This window comes from Cardiocondyla obscurior, linkage group LG24, assembly GCF_019399895.1.
Source record: "Cardiocondyla obscurior isolate alpha-2009 linkage group LG24, Cobs3.1, whole genome shotgun sequence".
Classification (NCBI taxonomy): Eukaryota; Metazoa; Arthropoda; class Insecta; order Hymenoptera; family Formicidae; genus Cardiocondyla; species Cardiocondyla obscurior.
The window spans coordinates 3371163-3391489 of record NC_091887.1 but is presented as its reverse complement, the minus strand read 5'-3'; the positions used below and the strand labels follow the sequence as shown (position 1 = coordinate 3391489).

The 20327-nt window shown below is 41.4% G+C and overlaps 3 protein-coding genes across 3 annotated transcripts in view; 1 reads left to right on the top strand and 2 right to left on the bottom strand.

Moving 5' to 3' along the window:
- Positions 1-172: 172 nt before the first annotated feature.
- LOC139111619 (ADP-dependent glucokinase) lies at positions 173-2800 on the bottom strand. The gene is made up of 5 exons (XM_070672033.1): positions 2403-2800; positions 1951-2238; positions 1717-1853; positions 1175-1623; positions 173-1072 (listed from the first exon to the last, which is right to left on the bottom strand). Exons 1-5 carry the CDS (start codon positions 2732-2734, stop codon positions 830-832), a joined length of 1449 nt encoding a protein of 482 aa, XP_070528134.1. The 5' UTR covers positions 2735-2800; the 3' UTR covers positions 173-829.
- Positions 2801-3277: 477 nt separating this feature from the next.
- Pfdn5 (prefoldin 5) lies at positions 3278-4089 on the bottom strand. Its single transcript, XM_070672038.1, has 2 exons — positions 3739-4089; positions 3278-3635 (listed from the first exon to the last, which is right to left on the bottom strand). Exons 1-2 carry the CDS (start codon positions 3953-3955, stop codon positions 3352-3354), a joined length of 501 nt encoding a protein of 166 aa, XP_070528139.1. The 5' UTR covers positions 3956-4089; the 3' UTR covers positions 3278-3351.
- Positions 4090-4253: 164 nt separating this feature from the next.
- LOC139111680 (rho guanine nucleotide exchange factor 17) overlaps positions 4254-20327 on the top strand; it is a 31612-nt gene continuing 15538 nt past the window's right edge. The window contains exons 1-11 of the mRNA XM_070672154.1: positions 4254-4804; positions 4943-5034; positions 5140-5421; positions 7457-7640; positions 8362-8979; positions 9192-9275; positions 9829-9895; positions 10411-11022; positions 12948-13379; positions 14321-14624; positions 15109-15412. Of these exons, the coding sequence (XP_070528255.1) occupies positions 7476-7640; positions 8362-8979; positions 9192-9275; positions 9829-9895; positions 10411-11022; positions 12948-13379; positions 14321-14624; positions 15109-15412 (2586 nt within the window). The 5' untranslated portion in view covers positions 4254-4804; positions 4943-5034; positions 5140-5421; positions 7457-7475. The remainder of the gene's footprint in view (positions 4805-4942; positions 5035-5139; positions 5422-7456; positions 7641-8361; positions 8980-9191; positions 9276-9828; positions 9896-10410; positions 11023-12947; positions 13380-14320; positions 14625-15108; positions 15413-20327) is intronic.

Genomic DNA, 20327 nt, shown 5'->3' with positions numbered 1-20327 from the left:
ATATTGTAAATCCGTAAGTTTCAAACTTATATGTACAATACACTTTCAACTGTAAAAGAAATAATCACGTCAAAACTTTTCATATATTTACGAATATAACAGACAACAAACTTGAACATGGAATGCAAGATCGTAACATTGGAAACATTTATATTGGCGATATTTCCCGAAATTTTTTTTTTTTTTTTTTTTTACTAATCTTACGCTCGATTCCTAAGGATAATATCACATTGCCTCTGCCTTTTAAAGTTATTATAAGTTACAAATCTATTGCTGCGAAATTGTTGAAACTATCGCTATCTGAAATATGGGTCACATGGCACTATGTAATTCTTAAATATCAATTTTTACTTAAGTTTTCAGTTCTCAGGAAATTTCATTTTTCGATTTTTTAAATAATGTTCTTGTAAAAATACTTAACCTAATACTACAATGTCGATTAGCATATATGTAATGCCGAAAGAAACTTTTAATTAAAATTAATTTATAAATGCGAGAATAATGCAATGTTTGCAAATATTGGCATTAGTGCCCAATTACTATCGATAATTGTACATTAGGCAGAGCGTTACAATGATAAAACGCATTCGAATACATAGGAAACTTAAATCGTGCTTTATACAGTAAATGCGTAATTAGTCCTACGTGTCCAGTCTATCTTCCTTGCAGTCAAATGGAATGTAAAAATCAATGTAAACACTCACGTGCTACAAAACGTGATTAAAGGCCTACTTTAGGATTTCTGTTCGTCGTCTACGTATATGCAATAAGATATATAGTGCGAACACGGCGGTGTAATAAAATGACCCCGTTGTATCGACGAGTCCATTTAAATCTGAAGTACTAGGCCTGCACTGGAAATGTTATCTCCGCCACCTGCCGTCTGACTAGCTTGCGTACAAACCAATACGGGAGCAACGCATACTCGAATAGAAATATCTTCTTGCTCTACCTTCAGTATCTCATCCCAACAGGATACCGGCTTGTCGATGTTCAATGCTATTCGAGTACCGTCAATAATGGACGTTGAGAAGCTATCGTCCATAATCAGGGTCGCTTTTTTCACATCAACCTGCATAAAAACAAAATAATAAAGAAAAATCCTCGAATATACGATAATGCACATGTACGAGACATTTTGATACATAAATAAAATATACCCGAAATAACTTACGTGACTCGATGCGCACACGTGTCTATGTGCAGTCAGCGATGCTTTAGCTGCAGCAGCCATGGTATTCTTCCAAACGGAATCTTTGGCGGTGAATATGGCTTGGTATGCCAACGTGTGGACGTGAATTCTCGTGAGCTCTCTCGAATTTGCAATTGATTTACCTCTCAAACGTATAAGTTTGAAGAGCGTTCTCATTTGATCCAACACTGTTGCAACACGTGGAGTCGAGTTGGCAACTAATGAAATATTACCATAATACATAGTATTGTATAGATTCGCTATTTCCTGTTCGTTCATCCCCAAACTATCGGCAAAGGGAACCACCGAGTCGCACAGCTCGAAGAGTAATTTATCCTCTGCAAACGAGGCCATTTCAAAATGAATTCTAGTGGAACTCGGACGTTCCACCATTTGCCTTTTTACATTTATCAGCAGATTTTTACGTTTGTCTGTAAAATTACATAAAATTATTTTATGCATCTATAAATATTTGACTAACAAAATTTGATAACAAAGCTGGATAATAGAAAAAATTACCTAACCTTCTTGAAATGGATAATTATCCATCATTTGAAGACCACTGACCACTAACAAATCGGGATCATAACTTTGTAGAACTTTATCAAAGGCATCGAATGAACTAATCATTGGATTATTTACGTCGTTGTGAACGATATATCTAGAAAAAAAATTTAATCCATTAATAATTTATTTTGTCATGCGTTATATTCATTACTTACTTAAACTTTTAGATATTATTTCGCCATCATTGATACCTGTTTGCTCTCGCACTGAAATAAGGGCCCCATACTTGACCGTGCTTGTATTCCATAATGAGGTGAATATCGTCACGTTTCACCTCACCGCCTACTATATTAATTACTTGTGGAAACATCTGGTGTAAAGATCTAGTCATTTTAGCCGCGAGAGTCACGTCACATCCTTCTCGCGCAAACCGCATTGCCATAACTGCTGCATTTCCTCCGATAGTCGAGTAAGATGAAGGAAACGAACGTGCTTTTGACACCAATTCATCGAATAACGTTCTGTTTGCCATGTAGCGTCTGCAAAAGAAAATTTACATTATTCTATATCGATTGTAACAATTTTAACGTGAGTGATACGAGACAGGAATATAATAAACGTCTATGATTTTCTAAAGGTATTTTTAACAGAAAAGTCTTGTTAATCAATTGATTAATTATTATAAACTCTTAATATTTCTTACTCGGCCGCGGCTCCATGGCGAAAATAATAAGCGAAGCTTTTAAGAAGTTGAAGCTCGGTGTTGATCTCGTCGAAATGCTGCGGTCGGCCGATCTCGTCCGAATATTTCAACAGGTGCCTCGCATCGATGAAGACGTCCGTACAAACACCATAACCTATAGCAACTTTTGGCTTTTTGGTAATGACGTACTTGCTCTCGAGCTTCTCGAGGCCGTGCAACAGAGCCAGCAATCGCTTCTGCAAGACATCGTCGATATTGCGGTAATAGATCGCCGCTAGGACAACCAGCACGGTTAAAAACGTTCCGAATCCTAACCTCTTTTTATAACCCATACTGCCGTCGTAAGTCGTCAGCTGTGACAGCTATGTTACAATTAACCAAATCCTAACCTAACCTAACCTCTATTTCGCACTCGACGCGACGATTCCGGGTGCTAAAGCTAAAGGGTGCGTTCAGCAAACAACCGCTCAGGGAGCTCTTAATCTGATTGGAACGTTTCTTTAAGATCTGAAAATATCCATCAAGCAGATGCAAGAGCTCACTGAGCGGTTCGCAATTTATCTGTGGTAAAACCTTACAAAATTGTTTTGGCTAAAAAATATGCAAAAATTGTAACACAAATTAAAAAGGATTTCTCTTTGACGTTCTTCCTCTTTAAACTTTTATTTACAGCTTGCGAACTGAAGGTAACTAAACTGTTTTTAATTTTATTCCAATAATCTTTTTATCCGTTACCCCTTGAATTTTCTAACTTGACGTTGTAGCGTGGTACTTTTCGTAGTTGTTACAATTTTGGTCGAGTTTTAATGTGGATTGGTTTCAAATAAATTTGAAACTGTTGGGTACATAGCTGTAAAAGTAGTTTCTCAAAGCTATCGGAGTTGATTTTGATTTTTTAATAGATGCAAATGATAACAAATTATTAATGACAAAGATGTAAATTTGCAAATTATCGTTTTCCACGAGCAGCGGCGTCCCAAACTGGAGGTTGAATTCTAGCTTCTATTATATCCATCGTTGCTTCTCTCAATTTGGTCCTTTCAATTCCAACTTGCTGGATCTTTTCCATCTGTTCGGTGACATACTCGACTTTCCTTTTGAAATAGTCTTTTGCATCTTGAATATTTTTTTCTGCGTAATATCCTGTGCCGATATCGACTATCACGTTATTTGCATCTGCTAATTTTCCAGTCACGTACATAGAACCTGTCAAAGGCACTAATATTTCGCTGCCTGCAATATAAAAGACTTTCGAGTAAAGACGCCAGCATAATTTTGATTTATACATATTTTGTTATCGTCGAGGAGATTTCTTAACCTCAACCAACAACCTTACCCTCGGTGTCCGGCGTTATCTTCTCGAGACAAGATCCCGATTCTTGAAATCGGCTCTGAGCGATTTTTAACGTGTGTAAAGAATCTTGAAACACCCCGAGCTCTTGATCGAGTTGCTGCTTGAACATTGTCAGCTGTTGCAGATTTAAGTTTGGCAGGGTCGCCAGACTGACCACTTGCGATTGTGGGGACGATTTCACGGAGGTTTCCTGCGACATTCTTTCTTTATCCGTAGCGCGGACAATATATATTTTATTCTTATGCTGAATCAACTCGCCGACGCCCTGTCGAAACCAAGCACTGCCAAACACGGGCAACGACGCGGTGCACCATTTGCGTCTAGAGACAAGTGTGCATCGCTCACAGTACTTAATTTTCCCGCAAGGAACGCTACTGTTTCTTTCGGCCAATTTTCGCTTTGGGGTAAAATCACACGGTGCGGAATAGAGAGGTCGTCATACGTCATAGAACAGCCAATCAGCGCTATTCCGCATTTACGCGTGACATAGCGCTATAGGCTCCATCGCGCTCCGTGCTCCGTGCTCCGTGCTCCGTGCTCCGTGCTCCGTGCCGGTTTGTGTTGTAAGCTGTAAGCTGTAAGCTGTTAGTTGTTGGCCGTTTGCTGTAAGTCGTCTCGTACTCTCGTTCGTTCGTTCGTTCGTTCGTTCGTTCGTTCGTGCAGCTCGTCCTGCTAGGCCATGGGCTGTCGTTGACGCTTGCAAAGCGAACCGGTACGGCGCGATTCTTGTTATCGTCAACAACAAACACCAAGTCTTGCTATTTTTTCAAGTAACACTCCCTTTCCTTTCTTCCTTCTAGTGCAATCGTAAAGTGAAGCCGCATCGTGAGTACCTTAACCTAACCTTATATCGTTGCGATTACGCATACCCCAGAGTGTATTTGGAGTTGGTTAAAGAAGGAAGAGCTAACCAAAAAAAGATTACGCATACGTGTTCAAGCTGTCTCAAGACTCGAGGTTCGCCTGCGATGCTTCGCCTCCTCACGACTCTCGAGGTCTCGAGTCCGCTCGAGTTCCGCCACGCCGGACGGAATCCACGCTGATCAAGGTCAGAGCCGATTATCGAGAGTGCGTTTTTTGTGTGCAATTCTCCCTCGTTTTCTTTGGGCATGGATTTGACTTTTTCGTTGAGAAGATAAAATTGTGATGAATCTTGCATGCCAAGTGATCTTTTAAATGATTGTAGGAGGAAAGTCCATTGACAGGATTGAAATAAAGCAGGGGGGAACGTGCGATTTCTTGATATCACGGAGCGAAAAGAGATTACTTCTGTATCAAGTGAGTCATATAGTCATAGTCCTTCATCTTTCTCGAGTTCAGACAAGTGACGCGGTCTCCGAGTGCTTGGAATGTTTCCTGACATATTTTACATTTTATCGATAGACTCTTCATCATGGATCTGCGCGCTGTCATTCATCGACTGTTGACTTTCTCAGGTGGAAGCACGCGGAGGGCATCGACCAAAGAATCTTGGATCGTATGCAGAAGTAAGTTCGTCGCCGTCTATAACGACTTGCAATTAGATCTAGAACGGCTAGAATTTTGCGTTACGATGCTGGATATATCATATAATTTGGAGATTGCAGAACGAGATAATTCTAACTTTGCCTAATTTGAATTTTCTTTATTTACACGCCTCAAATTTTAACAATTTCGAAGCGGAAGGTGAGCTTTCTATTTGATTACAGAATACGCTATAATATTGTACTTGTACGAGACCAACATTCCCCAACATTCAACAAATTGAATAGTATTTTGAAGCAAGTTGACGGATAGCTAACCCTCTGGACTTGAAATCGAACGCGACGGGTTCACTGATTTTCGCTCGATGAGTATCCGTGCGCGGCGGATCGCCCGTTATCGCAGAAGGAAAAAGTATCGGACGTCGTTCCGGTTAGCCGTTTCGGTTCAACGGCCCGCGCTGAAACGGCCTGTACTTCTGGTAAGAAGTGGCTGCAACGCGTTCGCCCGAGTAACGTGAGTGCACGCGATGCACAATACCGATTTTTTTTTTTTTTTTTTTTTTTTTTACATCGTAACGTGGAGCGCGACTTCCGGGATTACCTGGGATCACCGGTAAACTTTCACCGATCGACAAAAAATCACCATGTTTTCCACCACGGGACGTTACCCGGCATGACCCTCTTTGGCATCTGGGATGCAAGTATTTTTATTAATAATTATTTCAACTTATTATATTTATTTACAACACGTATTTTCTACATTTTGGTTTTTTTCAAATTTTATTAGATTGATATACGGAGTTGGGTACATTTTTTTTCCAACGTTTATCGAATATTTGCTTTTTCACTTGAATTATCGAAAGTACGATTACTAGGATACCATCGAGGGTGAAGCACGAATTCCATTGCGCAGTTTGCTACTCCTTGCAGTTGACTATACGTATAAATGACACAAGTTTTATCTTATTTTGTTTTTTATCTCTTACCAATTTTATTGTATCGTGGGTGCGTAAGCGTCTGAGGAATTTCGTGCACAAACGCGGCAATCAAGTTGTCCACACTTGTATTAAAACAGCTGTGAATATATGATATACAACTCTGATTTTTTCCGTTGCAATCTTCTCATCTCTTTTTTTTTTTTTTTTTTTCTTTATCGAATAATCCAATTTTATAAATGCTAATAATGTCAAAGGCGATACTTGGATTAAATTTTGCGCAGGAATTTTTAGCGCTCGTAGAAATGCACAAGGATTTAACTAACTATCGAGGAAAGGTCTGTGGTTTTTACATTCAATGCAGTTGATTAACCCGCGTCTCTCTTTCTCTCTCTCTCCTTACTTTTTTCTGTCTCTTGGATCTTATTATCCATGAGGTTGTTAATTCCTGTCCCAGGGCGCCTCGTAAATTCCTATCGATGGGTTAAAGAAAATCAATCCGGGACGTTTTATCCACAAAGTGGACACGGGGTATTCTTGCTCGCGGCTCCCAGCTCTCCAAAGGCACTACATATAAATACCAACTTGTTGTGGGTTCTCCTCTCTTCCTAAGCCGCCATCTCGTCTACTTTTGCGCTCCTTCTCTCTTTGGCCCGGAGTCTATTTAGATGATCTTCCGCTTGGCGAGGGCAGCACCCAAGGAAGCTGCTTCTTCTTCTTCAAAGTTCGATGTGGCTTTCACTAAGGAAGCATCGTTTTCTTCGTCTGGGCATCTCTGATGTCTTTCCTCTGATCTCTGTTTTAGTTTACAGGGGGTAAAATATAATAACACGTGGATGTTTTCTTTTATATGACACAAAAAACGTTAAGCAGGTGTTTGTGACAATTAAAAATGATTGACGTGAATTCGTTTGCGCGCAAATTGCACATTAACTTGTAACCCGAAGCAAAACCGACGTAGCCACAGCGGTTTGGCAGGATGTTTTTACAAAAAGGATGTTAATACGCACCTTTCTATATTTAGAAACGTTTTTCTGAAAATATTATATTTTGAAACCCCTTCTCTTCCGGTGAGCTAACTTCTTTTGCATTCGGGAATGCGCCAACGTTTGCAATAATTAACGCAACGGTCCACATTTTACGTGCGTAAGTGCGTAAGTGCGTAAAATAATGCGTCCGTCGGGTGAGCCAGAGAGTCTCTCTGTTTACACGAAGCAGCTATATGTATAATTTTTACTCGCGTGATTCGATTGTCTTTTTATCTCGTTTATAATAATAATAATATATGGTTTTGAATTTCAGGGTAAAGGAAGGATGAAGAATGCCCCGTGCTGGCGGAGGAGACGGGGGTAGTGGATCCCAGAGGACAGCAGGGGGTAGTTTCGGAGGATGGCTGGGTGGTGCTGCAAGAGCCATGACAGGTGGAGGTGTCGGAGGTGGATACGTTGTTTTAGGCGGCACGAGATACGGTTTGCGAATCTCTCAGGTATTGTCCATTATTGGAAAGTGCCGAAACGTTTTATTCCAAATCCGAAGATATCGCGAGTAAAGTCATTTGGAGAAAGAAATTGCTTGACAAAATTTTTTTAATAATATACGTATACGTTATTATACATATCGTTGAATATTTGTACTCGAAAGAGTTGTAAATGAAAAAAAGGGTCTTTCACTTTTATCGTAAATATAGTTGAATCTTTGGATTTTTGATAAAATTAAATGAAATATGTTTAAATAAATGATATCAATAAAATAAATACGAAACGCGATGCGTCCCTAGAAAGAGAAAATATGCAGCAGAACGTTTGCGCTCGTATATCATCTTGTGCAAGTTTAAAAATATAAGATACATTTGAGACAGGGTAAGGAACGGAGTCCCCAAGACAAGAGACATACAGAGAAATGGTAGGAAAATAAAGCAGATATGCGAGTGCGTGCCTGTAAGATGCAAAGAAATAATAAATAAGTTACAAAGATATATGTATACGAGGCGTCTTGAGGAGCAAGATAATTCCATTTTCAAAAGAATTTTGCGACAATTTTTCTTTAGTATTTAGTTACGATATAACGTTTTACAAGATGTAATTAAAAAAAAAAAAAAATATATATATTAATAATAGTTGTCACGAGAAGGAAGCAGAACGTTTAAAAAGATTATACGAGGATGACTTTAGAGAGAAAATTGAAAGAAGATTGCGTTTTTGTTTCAGGAAAGCCTCCCACCGATGAACTCCAGAGAGGAAACGCAAGAACATCGACGAAAGCGAAATTCGCGTGAGAGCGACTCGCGGGAACGGCTGACCGAGAGATCGATCGCGGAAAAGCCGACGATCGATCTCACGACCAATATGGCCGACTGTTGCTGCATCGGTCCACGTTCTCGTCTTCCGCTCCCGCGAAATCCACCGGGGATCTCTTCGTCTTCGACCGCGACCGCGACCGCGACATCATCCTCGTCGTCGTCGTCGTCGTCGTCGTCGTCGTCGTCGTCGACGTCGTCGTCGTCGTCATCGTCGTGCCTTTCGATCGTCGCTGCCGGCGGCTATCTTCCCAGAGATATCGTCAGCGGTTGTTCGTCGCCTCTTCCTGCTTCTATCACGAGCGTCGCGGAAACTACGACGACGTTCGCTAATAATAGTCGCGGCGCAGTGCAAACATCGGTGGGGAACATCGGCAGCACCAGCCAGCAGCAGCTACATCGCTACCATCATCCACAAGCAGCAGTGGCGGCGGTAACATCGTCGTGCTCACCCTTGACGACGTCGCATACCGTCTCTGTGCCGCGGCAACTCGCGCAGTGGACCAAGCATCAAACGCTCAAGTTGCAGGTACTAGTTTCAATCGATCGTGCGCCGAGATCATTCGAATTTCTTCTTTGCTCCTTACTTTAGATTAGTTTAGTTTAATTGAATTTAGTTGGCCATTCGATTCCTTGGCGTTTCGTGATCCGCGAGTGAATTCTTTCGCGATGGTTTGCTTTTAATTTCGTTCATCGATAGCTCGTGCAAAACTTGGTTTTTCCATCACTTTACATGCGTAGATTCGGAGAGGTGCGAAAGGTGCTCGCAACGAATACAAAGTGGAGTGGCTTAGATCTGGAAGACTTTGTGTCAGCAGCCCTGAGGTAGGTCTCAAGGTCACCTAACTAAGAACTTGATTTTTTCGACCTTCCGTAAATTTTGACTCTTACAGGTTTGAAATTATTTTAATTTCCGAGACAAATATTATCAAGAGCAATTTCTCGTAAAAAGAACTTGAATTTTTCCTCTCTGCGGCTGCCTGATTTTTGGATTGGATCATCTCACACGTAGCGTAGCGTCGCGTCGCGTCGCGCCGCCGCGTGTCGCTGCTCGGCCAAGAGAGAAAAGATTAATACGACGACGAAAATAGAATATCGCTTCTTCTTACTCGACTAGACACTTATGTACGCGCATATATGAGTTTTCAATGTTTTAGGCTTGCCACTTTACGTGCCCATTCTCTCGCATCGTTATCGTTGGTCATCGGTTAAGCGTGATACGTGTATATTGAAAAATAAATAAATATACTACATATAGTCTTCCATTTCTAATTGACGTGGTTTTACGCGCGTATACTTGTCGTATACGTTACGTGTATTAGAAACAAACTGCAAATCGTGACATTGATTGGCTCTCCCCTGACTTTTTTCATTGCAGGAACCAGCAGGGATAGCGGTGGACCGATTGCACAAGTTTCGATGGAGCGGGGGCAGAAGAGCAAGAGGCACCGTCGAATTATTCACGAACCGTCACGGCGTTACGGGAGCTCGACTTGTTCTGCTCACGTCTCAGCTAGCGAGATTTTACGCAATTTGACTGTTTTTTTTTTTTTTTTTTTTTACCTTGCAACATTTACTATTGCCAAGAAAAAGATTATCTATTTATTATTTAAACATTATGAAATCAGATGTATGCAGGAATCATTTTATAACTTTTATTATGTACAATTATTTGGTATACATGTACACACACACGCACACACACATACATGCATACATACATACATGCATACAACAAAAAAATTAAGAATAATCTGATATGCAACAAGGAAATTTAAAGAAATGTAATAGAAATTTTTCACGTTACTCTCGCGTGTAGGAGAAGCTTCTTTGCTATACTTTTAGAAAATATTTTTATGTACGTTATTAAAATAATTGGATTAGATTAATATTAATTGCAAGACCAAATGTACATTTTTCTCTCATTTGTGATACTTGAAAACATGATTTCAAAAAAAAGAAAACAAGTATTTCGTAAAATATACGTATACGTATATGCGCGAGATATCGTTTATTTCGCCAAGAGTTTTAATCAAGTTTTTCGCGGATTGTCCTCAGACGGGCTTGAGTCCAAGTTATGGCCGTTGCGAGGGTCGTTCGTCTCATCGTAGCTATACGTATAGCGAGGGCAGTCAACACGGTAATAACGATCAGCAATCTCAAGAGCAGCGGGACAATTCGAAGACGATGGGACGCGGGGAAAGTGTCAGTGAAGAATGCCTCAGTGAGCCTTGTTCGGGAAATAACGTATACAGGAAGTCTTGCCACGATTCGAGGAAGACCTCGAGATCAGGCAGACCTGAGAGAAACAGCGATGACGTCAGTGACCTCAGGAGCAAGCCGAATGCCAATGCGGAGGCGGCGAAACACTTGAGACAGTACAGTGATTCCGTGGTGGACAGTGCTACGAGTGTGGACAATTTGTGCGATAACCTGAACGCTTCCGTTGGGGGGAACGAGGGAGAAACCCGGGATGCCGTCCCTAGACTCGAGCCGCGTGGGCTGCTCGCTTTTCATAGGTCCGGCGCGCCCTACAGGAGTGCCTCCTTCGGCCAGGTGGACTTTAATCAAGGTAAGCTTTACGTGCCGTTGAGACTCGTATGCCTGAGATCATTAGCGACAGCGATATCGTCTTGCGAGCTAGGTTTAATTAAATCAATTGCACCGAGACAGACCCTGATGCAGATTGCGTTCACCTTACGGGAAGGTTGAGACTTTATCGTCATTGCACGGAAAGAACGCGCACCGAATGGAGAACTCGAGCTCTCGAATAGTTTGATTCGAAAAGTCTTTGAAAAGATTAACGATACTTTTGATTATAATGCCGCGGTCAGGGCTATTTTTATCTACAGAGTGTTATTCTTTTAATCTCCCCCCCCCCACACACACACACACACACACACACAGAGAGAGAGAGAGAGAGAGACACGTTTTACACGTTACGAGATACTTTCGGAAAGACGGAACTGAACTAACTAACGCCATCGCGACAGCTTTGTATTAAATTTCAACCCTGAACTACATACCGCAGCAGTTTCGATTGCATAATGAGAGAGACTAGAAGTAAGAAAAGCGTCAAGTTAAAAGCGGTTGTCAACAAGTTTCGAATTTCTAATGATATTAATAAAGCATTTGGCATCCTTGACCCGTATTATCTTTCTAGATTACTACGAGATTTCAATTACTTTGTATCTTTATATTTTTGACAACAACTTTTTTTGGCGCGTTCTCTCACACAATAATATAATAATGGCAAAATAAAAGACTACGCCTGACGCAAACGTTAATTCAATCATTTGCGTAATATTTTATTTCAATATTAAAAAAAAAAAAAATATTTTATAACGTATCGGAAAACGATTTTATTATCATGATAAAGATAATAAATTAATTTTAAAATTTAATGTATTATTAAAAAACTCGTTGGAGCGACGCTAGGGATCCATAAATCACATAACAACGCGTAAAAGCGCGAAAACGCTTCGTGGCTCATTGACAAGTCGGAAGCACTTGACGCTTCCGTGGCAACAAATCTTTCGAGACACCTTTTACGCACGAAAGATGGGGAGACGATCCATGAGGACGGATAACCAGGTGTTTTTGAAATATTGTCGCCAAAACACTTTTCTGCGCTTGCTCAAATCTCTTTCCGCGAGCGTGGATGGATAGAAGCCAAAATCTATTTATCTAACTGCTCTGTTTATGTCGTATAAAGTTTGAATATATTTAGCTCGGATAATTTTGTCTAGTATAGCATAGGATGCAATAGCAGATATCCGGATTTTTCATCGTTGACGTTATTTTAATTTCTAATTTACGATTAAGATCAATTTAAAATATGGAAACGATCAACATATGTATTGTAATGACGCAAACGTGTCTTTATACATATATGTATAAACTCTTGTGAGCACGATCGTGATAAAATTACAATAGACACACGGTACATTATCTCATATATATTCGCAATGCTTAAAGCAAGTTTCGCAAAATCATATTGTTTTAATTGTATATAGTGTACGGTATGAAATTTTCAATCGTATATATTTATTCGCCGGATCTTTGCCAACGAAATGCTTTTCCGTTTGCGTCTCCTCGCGTGATCTCTCGTCTCATACGGTCTGTTTGTTATTATTGGAATAGTCCACCACCTCCTCTTGCTTAAGAACTCTGCCAAACTTACGCGACACTCGAGTAGGTAATTAGGATTTCCTCTAGGGTTCCGGGGGTCTCTTGCCTTCTCTTGCAGAGAGCCGAGAGGCTACTGAAATTATTATTGAAAACGCGAGAGAAATTCTTTCTAGCTTACAATGCTGCGTTTACTGATAAGTATCATTCGCGCAATATATCTATACGATATAATGCTGCAATTAAAAAAATAAAAAAGTAACGAGGCTATAACTTGACCCCAATTACGCGTAATTTTTATCAAAATTTATAAGATTCAAATTTGACTGTACAACACTTTTGTCACAAACTCACATTTTCTTCTTCTAGCGAATCGACAAGAAACTCAGCCAATTACAACGTCCAATCGTTCCGAGATCAAGGACGTTCGAGCGAGCACGTTACCTCGTCGGCGGGGAGATGTCACTCCAGGTAGTTCGACACCGCAAAACAGCCCGAATCGCCAGAGCTCGAGGACGTCGACACCTAGCGTCGATAGCGCCGTTGGGTCTGCCGAAGGTTTAGGGGTTTCGTGTTTCAAAGGAAATCACGAGGAGGCCCGACCCAGAAGCGATGGTTCGGACAGTCTGGCAACTTCCAGCGCACTCACCAGCCCGGAACCACTAGTTCTGGAGACGAACCAGATCGAGCCCAGGATCGAGCTCGTGCAAACGGATGCGTCCGTTGAACTCGTGTCCGTTGCCCACGAATGCGCATATCCGATTGTTGAAGGTAACATCGTGGAAGAAACCATTCAAAAAGGTATCTTTCCTTTTTTTTTTTTTTTTTTTTTATATAAATTTACATATAAATGTGTAAACCGAAAGTATCTCAAAAGAAATTACAATTGTCTCAAACTCGATCTTGAAAGAATAAAACAAGAAGATTCTTACATTTGTATTAGAAGCGTATGTCACGTCTCGCTATTATATATCGCGTAGCTCGATTGTGTACGCGTGAAAGATATCTCGGTGGAATATAATAAAACGGAAATACCCTCGCGTGGGAGTTTGGGAGTGCACGAGCAAGATCTGCTTGCCTGAATTTCGCGCGGCGTTGCTCATCACGAGGAAACTACGGCTGAAAACGAACCTAACGGACGTCAGTTCACCATTTATTGTGAATAGAGCGCGGTTCCACGACGAGCCATGTGAGAGCAGTCGTGCGTCAAGTCGTCAATGAAGATGACTATAATGACGCTCAAACGTCTATTTTCACCCTGGCACCTACCGTTCTGAAAATAATGCCACGCAAAATAACATGGAACTTTTCTACCCATGCTCTCGTCGATGCACCGAAAATAGTCCTTGTTCTCTTCCCGGCACGTGCATTTTCTGATCCCTCGTTTCGCGGTCCTTGTCGTCCATCGTCAAGTATGCACGTCGAAACCTACTTGATCTGATCCTCGTGTTAAAAAAAAAAAAAAAAAAAAAAAAAAAAAATCTTTTAATTTAAACCTTCCAACATAAACTCTCACGCGAGTAGCTCGTTTGAAATTTTTAATTTGGGCCAAAACCAAAATTAAAGCGATTCGTGGATTAAATTTAATAATTAGCATTTCACTTAAACTCTAGATAAACTTGAAAAAAAAAAAAAAAAAAAAAAAAAATACAGTTTCGAACAAAAGTCAGGAAACATAAACTTGAGAGAATGCCGAAGAATCTCTTTCTGTTTTTGTGTTTTCGTGACAATGGTGTTTTCAGAGAGCAGGATAGAGCCGCACGAGGTAATTGTGACTCCACCCCCGGAGGAGCCACGACTGAGTCAAGCGAGCGAAGGCAGCGAAGCACCGAGCGAGACACTTTCGGAGGCTTCCTCGCCATCTGGGAAAACGAGACGATATCGAGGCGATACGAGCAAGAGAAGGAAGGGCGTATACATAACTCAATGGCCAGAGCCTTTGGACGCGGACAGGAACAAGCTGTCGACTCAGAGCAGCGAAGAGAGAGACGAGCCACCTGCGACGCCCAGCGACCTGTCCGACTGCGAGGGCCACACGCCTCGAAGGTAATCGGAGAACCTATCCCTGGATTTATCGAAATAGAAGGGAGGAGGGGTGTTTGATATCGGAATACCACAATATCCATTCTCAAACTTGCATTAATGATTTTCCTACGAGTTCCCATATGCTGTCAATAAAGCGTGGTTACATGTTTTTTTATTATATAACTAGAACAATAACAGGCGCGCGCTGTGCGTGCGCATTAATATATAATAAAAGAAAATAGCAATTAAAAAAAGCCAAAGCCAAAATCAAACCTCAAAACCTCTTGTTTGACAGCTGACATTTTCTCTCGCTTGGCGAGAAGCAAGCCAAGCAAGAGAGAACCAATCAGCATGGGTTTTAAGAGGCAACAATAGAATCGAGATGAGCTAATTTAGACGTGCACACACTTTTTTAGATAGGAGAATTAATAATTAAATGTAAATTAATTTTTGACAATAACGTGTGCCCCGGTAATAAAAAATAAGTTTGTTTTGAAATGTCAAGGTATAGCAAGAGGCCTCTTCGCGGGCCTTACGGGCAAATGCTGGAGGCCGAGATGGCAAAACCGCGCACGACCGACATCGCGCTCGAGGAAGGTCTTCGTCCTCGTAGAAAGATCTCGGCAAATCTGTCGTATAGTGCGGGCAGTAACAACAACAGTGGGTCCGAGCCGCCTACGCCCTGCCATCATCGGACGACCTCCAGCCCGACTAAACTTGAAGGACTTCCGGGGCCGAGTCCCGAGCTGCTCGCGGAGTTACTGAGAGGGTCCTCGGAGAGGGTGGCTCGTGCCCCGGCGCATCGAAACGTGAGTCAGAGATTATCTCGCTTTGATATAAATTGTGTCGACTACAACGCCTTGACTAGCGTTTCGCTCATTTTTTCGCGATACGACGGAGATAAGCATGAGAAGGAGGGCCGTAAAGTATCATCTCGCACGATTCGTGCTGCACATTTGTTATCATCGAGACATCCACGATGCACGTTCCTTTTGATTAATGAATGAGAGATTTTTTTTTTTTTTCATTACACCATGTCGTCATACAATTTGAAAAATTGGCACAAACGCGAGCCAAAAAATTTTCGCTTCTTTTCGAAAGATGGTAAAAAAAAAAACGTTGAACGCACTCTGTATCTCTGGCTCGTGCATCAGCGTTGTAACATCTGGCCGAGAGGCCAGCGGCTGAAGGTAACCGGCTGCTCGGTAAACCAAAGTCGTCCGAGAAACAGAAACTAATGGTGCTCTAGCATTCGCGCGCCTGTATTATACCACTCCAGCGCGCAGCGCCGAAAACATCATCTAATAATAATATGTACAGCCATATTTCTCGAATGAGTTTGTGCATTGGCCAGTGCACTCGACGTCCCTATACGATTCTGGCACAGGGAGGGCGCGTAGGTGGATATTCCTGGCAGATTAAGCGTACCTGTCTTGGGGAGGCACGGGCCAGTCTTGGACGTTAATTCGCCTTCCCACGATCCATCTTGGCGCAAATCTTTGTGACCTTGCGCCACACGTTTACTTGTTGCAGCAATAAGATCGTTTGGAATATTATATTCCGAGCGACATCGAGAAAAAAATTTTCACCATTTTATATACGTTTACGTATACTCTCTCGTCCCACAGGTATATGTTCTGCAATTTCGACGAGCTTATACGATGCACATATCTTCCGTCCATATAGCGTTTGCCGTTTCGAAGAAACAATTTATAATAGAACCGCGAAAACGCGACAGTCTTGTTTTATCCTCGAGTTTTCGGCGGGTGCAAATTGATGCTATCGCTTCAAGATGTCGTTATAACTTATCGTTAGGAACGTTCTCCACGGCGATACGAGTCAGACGAATCTTTGAGTATAAAATGTTGAAACGTTTGCAGCCATTAGCAATAAAGCTCAATTGATCTTAGCATTTTACAGTGTAAGGTACTTGTTCAATTTAACGCGTGAGAATTCTATATTTATATAAGAAGGCCGAAATAGAAATGTGTGCCAATCCGAAATGGACGTTGCAAATAATTTAATTTAAATTTATTTTTATCTATAAAATAATTTGCGTATACATATACGAGTCGTAGAAAAAAAAAAAAAAAAAAAAAAAAAAGAAAATCTTTTAGTCATTCACGTTTATAAAGAAAAGGCTCTATTTTTTAAAATTATTTCCGTTCACTGATATCTCGCGAATTTCTTTGCCGAGATTTAAGGTGCGAAAAAATTTTAATGCGAGGGAACAAAGATTAACGATAATTGCAACGATGATATTATACGCCCGACGTAAGTTAGTCACGATAAAAGAAAGCAAGGTTGTGAATCTGCCGAGAGAAAGCAGAATTGTTTATGACGCGTGGCGGAATACAATTTACCGCGATATCTCTGTGCGCCAGTTATAATCGTTGCGAGTTTCATGAATATTCTCTCTGTCTCTCGTGGTCCAAGTCATATTCTCGCACTCGCCAAGCGATGAAAATACGCGCTCAGGTATCAATCGTGCTTGCATTTGTACGCAGGTACTTTTTCATGAACGAGAGAGAGAGAGAAAGAGCGAGCAACTATTTCTTTCGCGAATAACGAGAGAGATCTTCTATTGACGTCGTTTCGTTAAGGCATCGCAAATTTTGTGCTTCATTCATGAAATCGCCGACAAGCCGAGAATGACGTAACGTTAATAAATCCCTCCTCCGCTAGTGTAAAACTCGAGAAGAAGAGTACTTTTTAGGCTCACCTTTTCAATTTTCTCCATCTTCTGTCATCTTCCTCATTTATCTCGTTTCCCTACGTACCTTCTTACATTCTTATTCGATTAATAATTATTATGATATCGCGCTTGGTTATCTGCTATCGAAACTAGGATGCGCGGTAGCAAGAGTCCAAAGCATTTCGGTGTTGTATTCTTGGAGTAGCAAGTTTGCTGCGACGTGATGGAGAGTAACCTGAACGGCACCGGGAATACAAATTCGTTACTTTATCGACAACATTATCGGAACAAGTTTCGAGGAACTGTAGCCCTATTGGGAGAAATTTGACGTGCGAGAAAGCGCGTCGGAGAATAATGAAAGGCCCGTCAGCTGGCCATAAACTTTCCAACAATAGCGTAATCGTGGTTCTATTGACTGTTAAGAGGTGCGGACGCGACCAGGCGTGTGGGTGGGACCGACTTTTATTACTCGCCGCTTATACATACATCAGTTTCTCGGCAGAGACCGTAAAGAAGAAGGAATCTTGTGCACGCGCGATATTAAACGCATTTGCGAGCGATAACGATGCAAAACAATTTTCAAGACTCGAATAAACTCTGTCGATAAAATTTTGTTTAATATCAATATTTAAATTAAGGAATTAGAAAGTCCTCTTGAATGAAACACAGTTTTGATTTACGATCTACTTAAACTTTGCCTTAAAATCAATTTGTACAATAATTATTAATAACTGTATTACATTTTATACCTACATATGTATATTTCAAAATGACGAGGGTATGAATTTTGTATCGATTAATAAGGACATGTGAAACGAGCATTGTTGGAGTAGGAACTACTTGAGCAGGAATATACATAGGTATGTTGCAGTTGTCTATGAATAAATCTAACCCGACGTGTGATGAGAGCAGGCGGGTACCAAGTAGTTGCACCATTAGCTACGGGCCACGTTAGTGGGAAATATTTAAATATTTAACTTAGACGATGGTATAAACCACTCGGTCGGCAGTTTCGCAAGCGCGCAGGCATTCGCTGTTGCGTGATATTTAATTCGATCGGATCGACCTTAAGACTGCGCGCAAGCTACCTACTTCACACAGCCCGTTGCTGTGAGTAAACAGAAATGCATTTTCGAGTCGTTGAGGCTATTCTGCTCAACCCATAAATGTGTGCGCGTAACTTTATTATCGTGTCATGAGCGCGAGCTTGCCCGCTCGCTCGCTCGCTCGCTCGCTCGCTCGCTCGCTCGCTGATATGCATGTTTGCGCAATATTTTACATCGATTGATGCACCCTCGGGGCGTATATGGGCGTCGTGGGGTCGCTTCGACACGGTGATTCGTCTAATCTCTTTCCGTTACACGCAATCAATTGAATAGAAAAGAAAAATCAAGTGTTTTTATCGAAATCTACTTGGCACGTTACGGACCTGTTGCACAGTTACGAGGTTCGAAAGGGTTAACCCGGCGGCGCGACGCGCAAGGTCGCAGCTTACCTCGCCACCCTCGTAGCGGCTGATAGGACAAGGCCGTGGCGGGAGGTAAAACGTTGGCGGCCTGGTGATGCAGCATCAGGATACGACGGAGCGCGTGTAATCCACGTGAAAAGTGTACGCGCCGGCGTCCTGATGCCCGGCTTCCATCCTCTCCACCGCCGTTATTCTCTTGGGCATCGATCAGCTTCCTGGTAGCTGTGCGACGGGTCGCCAGTTTCAGGCGTAACGCCGCGTCAAACTGTTGCTTGCGTCGCGAAAAAGCTCTTACGGCCGCGAACAGCATGCGGAAATTGTCGTCTCGTCGTTTCTCGCGTTCATAGTCATCCATCCTCGAGACTTGGGTAACATCGAACGGCTGATTCTACCACGTTTCGCAATACGGTGCTTTTTTTTTTTTTTCAATCTTCTCTCAATGTCAAATAAATTTCAATTAATTAATAATAATAATAATAATCAATGGCACCGACGGCTGCATGCGACGGGGACCGATCATCGTCAAGTGCCTCTCTCGTTTTAGCGTATTTCTATATTTTTGTCAACGTTATCGGGAAGCAGTTTTTCTCCTCGTTGATTCCAAATTTAAATGATATTCCACATATTGTTTGGTTGACAAGAAAATAAATAACAAGATTTATAAAAAAAAAAAATATATATATATATATATATCTTTTATGGTATATATATATATATATAAATGCAATTTAACCATACGAGAAATGTTTTAAGGCAACCTTTATTGCGCGCCCCACTCATTTTGTACGACGTAATGGGTTTACAAGAGTGGATAACATATCCATTGAATTCAAAATTGCAAAGTGATAGTTATCAACGATTCGAGGCTTATTTGAACGATAAAGCCAACACTTGTGTCAACTACAGCTTGTTACAACATTATGCAATAGTGCACTAGGACATTGACGCAAATTTAAGTTAACGTTAGACTCCCTAATATTTTTTGCGCTTCAAATAATCAATTTTCTCGTAAATAAAAGCGCGATCTGAAAATATTGGGAAATTGCCAAGTTATCGATATTTGTATACGCGACTAAAAATTCGTCGGGAAGAGAAAATAAAGAGAATCTCGCGTGTGCGTTAGAATCTGATAATGCATCGATTTAACTCGGGAACAGAAGCGCCGATTGCCTTTCGGAAAGATCCTTGATCGAAGCGGGCGTAAATCGCCAAACGTCATGTCACCTATCGATTTGCTCGTGCGGTCTTACATCATCTCGTGCTCGCATCCGTTTTTCATTTATTTCTTTTTTAAATTTATTAATTTTTTTTATTAGGTTGAAATAATTGTAGGGATCTGTCGTGTACACGGGAGATACGACTGTCAGAGTCTGACAGTCTGTCTATCGCTACGCTTCGATTTACGCTTCTTTGGGAAGAATTGAAATAGCGCGGGCGACCAGGCGCAATTAAAGACGCGTCGCGACGCCTCCGTCGCGTCCTGTCTAACGCGTCGGTTGTTATTTCGTTCGGGCTTTGTCGATGTGCAAACTCACGTCGAAAGTGTTTACTTGCGATTGCG

Excerpts from the sequence above, each read along its gene's own strand:
- Pfdn5 (XM_070672038.1), bottom strand. The coding sequence starts at position 3,955 with ATGTCGCAGGAAACCTCCGTGAAATCGTCCCCACAATCGCAAGTGGTC. Across the intron at positions 3,636-3,738 it reads GATAACGCCGGACACCGAGG|GCAGCGAAATATTAGTGCCT; the intron begins GTAAGGTTGTTG and ends TTTATATTGCAG.
- LOC139111619 (XM_070672033.1), bottom strand. The coding sequence starts at position 2,734 with ATGGGTTATAAAAAGAGGTTAGGATTCGGAACGTTTTTAACCGTGCTG. Across the intron at positions 2,239-2,402 it reads CGCCATGGAGCCGCGGCCGA|ACGCTACATGGCAAACAGAA; the intron begins GTAAGAAATATT and ends TTTCTTTTGCAG. Across the intron at positions 1,073-1,174 it reads ACGTGTGCGCATCGAGTCAC|GTTGATGTGAAAAAAGCGAC; the intron begins GTAAGTTATTTC and ends GTTTTTATGCAG.